Source organism: Danio aesculapii, chromosome 20, assembly GCF_903798145.1.
Source record: "Danio aesculapii chromosome 20, fDanAes4.1, whole genome shotgun sequence".
Classification (NCBI taxonomy): domain Eukaryota; kingdom Metazoa; phylum Chordata; class Actinopteri; order Cypriniformes; family Danionidae; genus Danio; species Danio aesculapii.
The window spans coordinates 24,924,389-24,935,773 of NC_079454.1; the positions used below are offsets into that span (position 1 = coordinate 24,924,389).

The 11,385-nt window shown below is 35.6% G+C and overlaps 1 protein-coding gene across 1 annotated transcript in view; it reads left to right on the forward strand.

Annotated features, from left to right (window-relative positions):
- The window catches only part of sh3rf1 (SH3 domain containing ring finger 1), a 99,727-nt gene extending 88,879 nt beyond the window's left edge, over positions 1-10,848 (forward strand). Inside the window, exons 10-12 of the mRNA XM_056481169.1 lie at positions 1,200-1,519; positions 6,057-6,403; positions 9,017-10,848. Coding sequence (XP_056337144.1) covers positions 1,200-1,519; positions 6,057-6,403; positions 9,017-9,185 — 836 coding nt within the window. The 3' untranslated portion in view covers positions 9,186-10,848. The remainder of the gene's footprint in view (positions 1-1,199; positions 1,520-6,056; positions 6,404-9,016) is intronic.
- The last annotated feature ends 537 nt before the right edge of the window (positions 10,849-11,385 follow it).

Sequence of the window (11,385 nt, forward strand, 5' to 3'; positions counted from 1 at the left end):
AATAATAAGAGTGCACCAAATTACTAATAAAATGTTAAATATATTTAAATATTAAAGTGCATTTTCTCACTCAAGTTTCAAGCCTGTATGTTTTTTGTTTCCGATGAACAAAAACAAAAGCTAATTAAAGACTAGTTAGTAACCTTCTATAGTAAAATAAAATATTACTGACATCAATGAGGACCTACAGTGGTTTAGTTACTAGAATTTTTCAAAATATCCTAAAATCTTGAACAGGCTTGTAGCAAACAGGGGTGCGTTTTCCAAACAACGACGTAACTCGCGGCTGAACTATCATAGTATGATGCATCGTTTGGGAAAAGAACGATGTAGTGACGAGTTTTGCCCAAACCTCTAGTTTCTCTGTCGCAGATCCATCGCTTGAACCACGTTAGTTACAATGTAAAACGCCCTAGGCTATTTATTATAAAATGAAATTTAATATTTTTTATTTATTAGGAAATTTAAAAAATCCAAATTTAATAATACTATAAATAATATTGATGATGATGATGATGATGATTGTTGTTGTTATTATTATTATTAAGTAGGATATTGTTTCTTTTTTTATTTTTTAGAAGTCTACTTTTACAATTTGACACATGTAAACCACAGCAGAGAGTTCTAACCAGCAGGCCCATGTCATATACAGTACAGATACTTAATATATAACCTACTATAAATTACAAGAATTAACGTATGCTTTTCACAAGCTTTGGAGACGCAGCATAAATTCCGCTTTTAAATAATAGGTCACCTATAGCTTTCGTCATGAGGCTGTGTTCAAAATGACCTCAATGTTTTCAAAGTGCACTGCGAAGAGAGCACAATTGTAAACATGAAGATCGCTAAAATTGAACTGTAAAAATAGTTTGAGATGACTTTAATGCTTTTTTATTTTTAATAATTCCAACTTTGAACATTAGAATGTTCTAAATGAATAGGACATAGGGGGAATATGTGGGAATAGAACACAGCCAGGAACTAACGATGGTTTTGGGAAACGCACCCCAGATTGGTAGATGATGACATAATTTACGTTTCTGAGTGAACTATCCCTTTACTTTTTAAAATTAATTTTAAAGCGAATGCAACGTACAACTATAAAAGCATTTTAGTATGAGTATATTTCTCAAACCTACATTTTAAACTCAATCATAAGTAATCATTCTTTTGTTCCCCTTTTCCCCCTCCACCAGCTGTGAGTCATAGTCAGGACCGGCCGACAGCAGCAGTGACACCCATTCAATCCCACAATCCTGTAGCTTACCTTCCTAGCACAGCTGTGGTTCTCCAGGCGTCACCTGTCCTGAACTCCTGCTCCTCCACTAGGGTCGGGGTGGCTTTGGGCTGCGCTGCTGCATCATTGACCCCTCCTAATGTTAGCGCTGCTTCTTTAGACACTGATGCTATGAGACCCGTTCCAGTGGTGGCTTTACCTGTGAACCCCGGCAACACTAAACCTCTTGGGGCAGCGTCCAATCATGGTGTGGCCTGTAGGCTGGATAAAGACTGCAAGGTGAGACCCCTGAACTAAAGCTTTAGCTGACAATGTAGGTCTTATGGCATCTACAGCTTTTTAATGGTTTCCTGCTTTTCTTTTTGCCTCCCATCTGTATTGTTTTAATGTGCTGCAGTTAGAAGTTCTCTCAGTTTTACCTTATTTGCTGAGCTGGATGGTTATGCCTGCTGATAGAGAGCTGACATCATCATTTTTTTAGGATTCAGAGTGTTCTGTGAGCCCAGAGGACACAACTTTGAGTGTTGTTCACTTTGGGAGATTCTGAATACATGCACAATATAGCTGACTAACACATCTTCACAATTCACTTTTCCCACAGACACACTCTCTCTGGAGTCTCATTCTGGTGTGTGTGTGTGTTGGATTGGCTGGGATGAAAGAAGAGGAATTATGGAAAATTGTACATAAATAGCAAAAACATAATAACTATAATTGTGTTTTGGTATCTTACCTACTAAAAGTCACATTTGTTTACTATGCTTACTGGTGCTTAAATATATACAGTTGAAGTCAGAATTATTAGCCCCTCTGTTTATTTTTTTCCCCAATTTTTGTTTAACGGAGAGAAGATTTTTTTCAACACATTTCTAAACATATTAGTTTTAATAATTCATTGATTCATTTTATTTTTGCCATAATGACAGTAAATAATATTTGACTAGATGTTTTTCAAGACACTTCTATACAGCTTAAAGTGACATTTAAAGGCTTAACTAGGTTAATTAGGTTAACTAGGCAGGTTATGGTGATTAGGCAAGTTATTGTATAACGATGGTTTGTTCTGCTGACTATTGAAAAAAATATATAGTTTAAAGGGGCTAATAATTTTGACCTTAAAATGTTTTTTAAAATATTTAAAGCTGCTTTTATTCTAGCTGAAATAAAACAAATAAGACTTTCTCCAGAAAAAAAAATATTATCAGACATACTGTGAAAATGTCCTTGCTCTGTTAAACATAATTAGGTAAATATTTAAAAAAGGGGGGGGAAAAAAAAGGGGGGGGGGGGGGCTTATAATTCTGACTTCAACTGTATATCAAACAATCAAAGCTAATCTAAACAAACATTTCTTGAATTATTTTACCGGTCAAAAATAAAACAAAAGATGTCATTGTACTAAATATTATCTTACAAATAAATAAAACCAAACAAACAAAACCTTCTTGAATATCTTAAATAAAATACAAATTAAAGACAAACCAAGTAACGAAAAAAAACAGCAAATCCTCAAACACAATGGTCATCTCTGACCAATACAAAACATTAAACAAAAACAACACACCGACATTTCTCAAAATGTATTCAAACAAAACCAACCCAACTCTAAAACATGTCTCAAAATGTAGATTGTGTCAAAGCAGCTTCACATAAAAGATCATAGTAAATTAAAACAGTGTAGTTCAGTTTTCAGAGTTTAAGTTCAGTTCAGTTGAGCTCAGTTCAGTGTGGTTTAATAATCACTACTGAGAGTCCAAACACTGAAGAGCAAATCCATCGATGGGCAGCTCTACAGATCCTGAACCATGCAAGCCAGTGGCGAGGAAAAAACTTGAATTAAAGGAAAAAAGAATTTAAAAATCTCGAGACAAACCAGGCTCAGTTGGGCTCGACCATTTCTCCTCTGGCCAAACGTCTTGTGCAGAGCTGCAGTCAAGGCGCCAGAGGCTGGAAACTAGACCTCACAGGAATCGTGAACAGGGAACAGTCTCATGCTCTCCACTCCTCCATGACCACCACAGCAGCTGCTCAGAATACGGCCTGGTCGGCTATGGAAACCTTGGGATCATCTCGTTGCTGGTCTTGTAAAATATCTATTTATGAAATACATTACAAAAAGCATAGCAAACCTTTTATAACTTTCATTTGGGTCCTATTATAACAAGGAAAAAACAATGATATTGTAACAAAGAGCAAACAATGATATGTCTTTCATTTCTAGGTGATCGCCATTAAAGCATTTAAATTAAATATTGAACCCAGATCATCAGTGTTGTTTTTGGATCCCACTAGACTCTTAGGGCAATCAACCAAGCGACAACCTCCCGCTCTCCCTCCGGAAGCCAATACAGAAGTAACTAAAACTGCAATTCATCGACTCGCCTTGGGGGGGCTGGCTTCAGGAAGTCCAGGTCATTTCTGGCCGCAATGGGAAATTGGCCATTTTTACACGGAGGCCACGTGAATGGTTTGTGAGCACAATTAAGTGCACACAGCATGCCATATCATCTGATAATTGTAGGAAATAATCCCAAAAGGCAATTGACTGTGTAAAGAAACATTAACCAAAACAAAAATACGATGTATATGCCGAGTGCATCGGCTAATTAGCCGTAATCAGCTGAGGTGACGAGACGGCGAGCAGCGAGACCTAGCTGTCACTCAAGTGGCCACGCCCTTAATTATGCAGATTTAATATAACTTAACAAAACGAAACGGATGAGTTATAAAAAAATTCACCCCCCTCACAGTTGTCATGAAGGTTAATCATGGCTATGAAAGCCATCTTTTGTACCAGGCTGTACTTATGTTTTTATCGGCTGTAAAAATGGCCAATTTTCAGTCAGAAGTGATTCAGTAGTAATAACATTATATTTACAGTGCTCAGCATAATTGAGTACATTTTGAAAATAAATATTTTTATCCATTTCTCAGTGAATACAGGCAATGTATTTTGGTACATTTAAACAAAATAGATTTATTTAACAGATACAATTTTTTAAAAATAAAATTTTAGTCACCAAACATATTTAGAAATTGAAAGAGAATGCAATTAAATTCAAGCTAAATATTGCAAAAAAAGTAAAAAAAAATCTAATCAAAATGTAAAAACAAAAACTACATAATGTGAACTACATTTTTTATTTTTTTTGCTTCGCTTGATTTTTCATCTTTTTTAGAATTTGTATTTCATATTTTTCTATACCATATAAATTTGCTTGTAATAGTTTTTGGACCGTTATCATAAGTTATTTTGTTAGATGAGCTCCAGATTTGGCTTCAGTACTGACTAATCTAATGTAAATGCACAAATATAATATTGTATAGCTTCCTATTAAAAATATGAATTTAAAAGAGAGATTTGTGAGGGGTGTACTTATATATGCTGAGCACTGTAAATATATGTTGTTACTATTCAATCACCTCAGTAAAGGTTGTACTATTTTCCACTTTTATAAATACAATTATTTTTATTCACTATATTTTTAAATCAACACAAATAAGTTGTAATAATTAGTGTAGTAGTGCTATGGTAATAGATTTTTTCAATTCGGATTAAATAATCAACAGGAAATGAGAGTGAGAGGAGTTAATGAGCTGGGTCACACACAAAAATATAAACATGCTTTTTGTTGAAATAAACATCTGACAGAATTCACATTTGAATGATAATTTTGGAGATATTTCATAAAATTGCAGGATGGAAAATAAATTTATTGAGCATTTTTAAAATAATGTCTTTTTTTAATTTAATTTAAATAAAATCATGAAAGTCTTTCCTAATAGAAAAGAAGAAAGTCATGGTTTTGACTCACCAAGTCATCTGACTCACTAGACTTCTAGTTCTTTAATGCTACTGTTATTTTAGAGCAAATCACATTTCTGATTTTATGATGTCAGATGATGTTAGCAGGAAAAACTATGCCTGGTGTATTTATGTTTCTGACATGTTGACTATAGATTAAATGACAGAGCCTTAAATATCTAAGCAGAGGTGTTACATTTAAATGATTTACAATGGGGTTCATGCCGAATGCTAATGGGACTTTTAATTTGCCAGTAACCTGGGTTAATCATTTCCGGTGAATTGTATGCCAATGCAAAATCGGCGCGTTTAAGGTCTGTTTTCTTTAAAAATCAGCTATCTCCACTGGCTAAGTGATATCCGATATAAAGTGGGTCTCAGATTGTACAAGAAGCACTGCATTAAATAACATTTTCCCTACCATGTCTATAATATGAGCATTTATTTTACACCAGTATATTCAATGGAGCTTCTGCGCTAGCCTGCCGATTCTGACGGGCGTGTGCGAGTAAACGGCTTTTTGTCTCGTTTTACGCTTGAGCAACTAAATGAATGCCAGAGTCTGTTTAACTGATTGTATTTGAATTACATTACAACATCAATGCTGTAAAAGGAACCTTATAAAATTGGAAAAAACTCACAATAACAGGTCACCATAAGTTTATCAGTATAGGAAACACACTAGCTCGGCATATACCCTATGGTCATGTTAGCTGGTATGACAATATGAAACACCACGATGGCTTCTGCTGTGGAACAACTTCAACGTTGTCTCTATTTTTGAATCAGTTAATCACGAAAGGATGGATTTTGTTTTTAATGAATGGAATTTGTGTCTAACACTTATTTGTGTCAGATCCACAGCTTAAATTCATTAATATCCATTGTTGACACTTTTCATTGAGAGCTGATAATCTTCACACATCCTGTGCTGATATTTACATCCGTGGGTATCTCCACATTTGCACTGAACTGCATAATTTACATCATTTTGCAAATGTGTGATTTCAGAGAGAGAAGAAAGGCCTGCTGAAACTGCTGTCCAATAAAAAGAAGCTCCGCCCATCTCCTCCATCCTCCCCTACACTGGAGGCAGAGCAATCTGTTGGCATGGAGTTTCCCCATGGAGCAGTGGGTCCAGAAATGGCTCTGTCTGGTTCAGCAGGACACAACGGACGCATTGGGGCCTGTCCCATGGATTCAGAACTCTCGGTGTCCTCCTCTTCATCAAACACAGATGCAGTGATGCACAGGAGCAGCCCACAAGACAACACTGCCCCCATTGCCCCGCCTCCTCGACAGCCGTGCTCCTCCCTGCTCTCCATGCAGCATGACGGACGGCCAATCGTGTGTGAGAGGTACAAAAACATCCCCAAAAACAACATGTGCAGTATATTTAACACATACGTACTTTAGATTCATCTGAATTCTAATATTAGTGCAATAAGAACATTCAGCTGATAAATTAATGCTGAAAGTTCAGTTGTGTGCAATTCATTATGTTTTGTTTAATGCATTTATGCAACAAATTTATGCACAGAAACACATTTATAGATAATTAGCATTTCTATGCATAGTAGTGCTGATGTTTATATTGTTTGTATTAAAACATTTGTTTTAATTAAACATTTGTTTAAAAAAAAAAAAAAGTTAAGATTCAGAAATTTGCTCAGCCAAAAATAAAATTGTATGATAAAATTGCATGTAAATTGATATTATTTATTAAACATATTTTTAAATATAATGGTTTAATTATAAATATAATAATTATATTTTAGGTGGACCAATCCAAGTTAATAAATGACATTAAAAATGTTGATTCTTCAGCATATCAAATTCACAAAACCTTTTCCAAACTCTTGATTTATTACTGGAAACTGTTTTGGACAACCTTTTAGCTGAAATCGAAATTATAGTAAAGCTTCACCACACTCAAAACTTTTAAATGACTTTGGTTGTTATTTTATTAGCAGGCTTTTTTAAATATTATCTTCATCAAGTTCTCATAGTTTATAGACCTTTTTCTTAGAATGCAAAATTACCCATTAGGCTTTGCATGTATGCGTAAGGAGGATGCTTCAAACTTCCGGATGGTCACATTCGGACAGCTTTGAAATGCTTTTAACGCCTTTGGACTAATACTGCTGTCGATCAGCACGACCTCCTGGACTGATTATTTAAATCAGAGATGCCCAAACTAGGGCCTGTGGGCTAATTTGGCCCATGGTAATCTTTGATTTGGCCCACCTTCCCAATTGAACGTAACATTTTGTTTGTCTAATTGCTAAGCTTCAAAAAAACTAGCTGATTTGAAATATTTCTGTTAAGTGTTTTAAAATGATTTTTTTCTTAAAAGTACACATGGACAGAAGACAACGCAGAGACATCAGTGAGCAAATAAAGGGAAAGGCAGATTCTGCTTGACTAGTGTATTCAGCATTGGTTCCACTGTTATAAATGTAGTTGTTTATTTTTTTATTGTAATAATTTATTATTTTAATAATTAAACTGCATGAGTTAATACGACTTAAAGTAATGATTTTCATTTAATTTTAAGTATTATAAAAAAACAAATTTGGAAATTACCTATGGCAACTTTAATGTGTTTGGTTTGGTATATTTACCTTCGTCCCCCAGCTCTCAGTGATATTTGGTTTTTGGCGCTGCATATAAAAAGTTTGGGCACCCCTGATTTAAATAATGCGATCTAATAGGAATGAAAAACAACATTTGCAAGTCATTTACCATTACCATCAGACGGCATCTTGTACCTTTTAAATGCAGCAGCAATATCGCTAAAGTGAACATTTTCTCTTTCTTTCAAATATATAACCAACCCAAACAAATGCAATTCACCAACAGGTTTGACACACACACACACACACGTAACCTACTGTGCTGTCCCGCTAACACATTGATTTAAAGACTAGCACAAAGTGGAAATATAGAGGCGTTTTAAAATGACAGAAAAACACATACCATGCTAAATACTACACAACACAAACTAACTCAGTGAAACATAAACGGCTCCTGATTAGAATCAACATGCAAATCAGCCAGCAGAGTATCAGTCATGTACTTTAATTTTTTGGAAATTTCATGGCTTAACGTTATATATCTGTTAAGTTTCATGCCAGTATTATAGTTTGCTCTATAATGCAGTGATCTAGTGTGTGCGTGTGTGTGTGTGCATTGAAGAGCTGCTGAGTACAGTATAGCTGACAGGTCGGGAACACTGACACTGTGTTTCAGCATCCGATCTGACGGCACACACTGAATTAGGAGAACGTTGTTCTTTAGTGCTTGAACCACATCTCACAGATGTGGTTATTATGGCTTTAACACACACCTTTCAAAATCAAAGTTGTGGATCACAAAAACACTCCGTAAGCCCCTCAACTTTATTGACAACCATTTACGGATCAAGATTAACCAGTTGTAAACACTAAGTTCTAAGCATCCTAACGAAAGACGCTGGTCATTATGGTGCCCTCCATGCAGCAACTATAGTCTAAGTATTTTCTTTTATTGGTCAGTATATCTGTTATGGAATTTAACAGATACATAAAGTAATGAATCCTATCACGACTTGATCTACTGTAAAAATATCGGTACATTATGATTCCTTAGAAAAAACAGTGCTTTGAGTCTAGTGTGAAGCAGAAGTTGCAGTTGTGTTTTCTTCTCTAGTGTGACCTGTATCCAGGTAAAGCTATACAAAAAATGCTGGGTCTGATGGGAATTGTATAAATGGTAGTAAATGGTAGAGGTTTCCCTGCCTTTACAAATGCATCATCAGTGATGAGAAGGGATGTTGGTAAAGAGGTAAGGAGGGGAACTTTGACTAAAGATTCTAAAGGCACGTTAATAAGAATAAAACACACTCGCATGAATCACTTCTGACACAACACGATGTTAAATACAAAATAAGTCCGTTTTTTTCTAAACATGTTCTGTTCCTCTTCCTCCAGGTATCGTGTGGTGGTGTCCTATCCTCCCCAAAGTGAAGCAGAGCTGGAACTCAAAGAGGGAGACATTGTGTTTGTGCACAAAAAGCGAGAGGACGGCTGGTTTAAAGGAACACTACAGAGAAACGGCCGAACCGGGCTGTTTCCTGGCAGCTTTGTTGACAGTATCTAACACGCACACAGCGCCTAATATTTAGATATCAAATTCTCCATCACTGAACACCCAACACTGAACTTTAGCCTTCATTAGTTGAGCAGTGGTCTAAACCTCAACTGCTGGAGTTTTGCTGGATTTGCATGGATTTAACCACAGTCTTATGAAAATCTCAGACCAGTCCTAGTCATTTAGCATTAGATCAAAAAAACTTTTTCCGAAACACTTAAAAGCGGAGAGCTTTCGTAGTAGGTGCCCTATTTCTAGCTCAGTAGATGAAGTCGTGATAGGATCCGTTAATTTATGCATCTGTAACATTTCAAAGACATTTAATGTGTGCCTTGTACTGTCTCACTTTACTGTATATAAGCAAAGCAAAGCTGATCTGAGTCATGATGAGAACAATATGAATTTTGTCCCACCTGAAAAGCGTTTAACTTATTTTTGCTTTGTAGGAAGAGAGTTTTTGAGGGAAGGTTTGTCATGTGAGCCGACTGGTCAAATGCCTGTAGAGCCTGAATTATGTCACTGATGGTCATTTGCTTGAAATAAATCAACAATCAACACCAGATGAACAGCAGAATGAGCTGAGAAAGGTTGGTTCACTTTAGCTTTCATATTAGAGTCATTTGATGAGGAGTGAAGACACCACAGGCCAAACGTTCTGATTGGTTGTTGTGTTTCTAATGGTTATTTTAGCTACACTGACTGATGGAATAAAGGATGGCTGATTTATTTTTTTTTTTTGGAAGATTATACTCCGATGTTTGAAACCAATATTACTAATTGTCCTTTGCAATATCATTGTAATCAGAAACAATCAATCCCCCTCAGTAAAAGTGCAGGTATCCTACATTGAAAATGCCGTCGTGCTTTTGTGCGGACGTGTTTGTGTGTTTGTTTCCACTCTAGTATTTATAACTACTTTCGTTTCTGAATGATAGATTGGTCCTCGCGTGAGCTCCCAAAATTATTTTGATCGATTAAAAAAAAATAGCCTTTACATAACATTACAACCTGGCAGATCTCATATGGATGAATTAAAATGGCCTTTAAAAGTGTTGTTTAACTCCAAATCCACCAAACTTTGCTTCTCCTAAAGTCGGGTCTGTTGTCTGCTGTATTTTATGTGACATTTCATGTTTTGTATACTTGAAAGTGATGGTGTTTGTGTATTTCTATGCTTCATACAGTAGATCAAATGTTTTTATTAATATTATTATTATTATTATGTTGAAAGCACAAAATCAATCTTTTTTATTTTAAATAGAGTATTGCTAGATATAATTATTGCCCCGTTAAAACGCTGGTTCATTTTGGAGATCTTTTATTGTTGTCTTGATCATGCCTTTACAACTAACAAGATGGCCTTCGGTTTGTGTATTACAGTTGTTTTAGTTTATCCAACCACTGATTTGAACAATTCTCTGTTTTGCATTACTGGTTTTGGCTCTATTCATAGAGCTCCAGACATGAGCCGGCACTAGATTAAACTTTCCACATGAGGAGCATTTCACTGCTTGAATCAAGCATGTTTAAAGTTGATACTTGTTCACGTGTCAAGATTTTAAAGTCAGTAAATAACATATTAGTCAGAACAAAATTGAACGTTTGATTTCAGCTCATTCAAGTGTGTGTTAGATGTGAGGGGTATAAAATAAAGTCATTTTTATAAAACGTGTTTTGGAATGCTGTTGTGAGTGAATTGAGATATGGAGTGTGTTGTGTGATGGATGATTAGATGCAACAGACAGAAGAAAACGGCAATTTTAACACATCAGACTAAAAATAGTAATCACTAGCTCTTCTGATACCAGGGGCGTACCGGACATTTTAAAAGGGGGGGGGGGACAGCTGAATGAGACCCAAAAGTTTACGTTCATATAATTAATAATCTCCTGTTTCTAAATGGTCTGTCTTTAAAAGTGAGGGGGACGTATCCCACACTCCCGTCGCTACGCCCCTGTTGGTTACTGTTATTTTTTAAGTCTTTTTGAAGCGTCATTTCGAAACCACTTCCCCATCACACATAAATACACTTGCATGCTTCCTTAGAACTCAAATCATCATTTCTGCAAATGCTCACGCAATAAAGTTGCACAGTCGGCTGTTTATTTTATATGCTCAGTAATTTCTTATCTCGAACTGATCTTGATTTTTGAACACTGATTTGTATACTTTATTCAAAAACGCAAAAAAAGGATTACTAGATTTATTT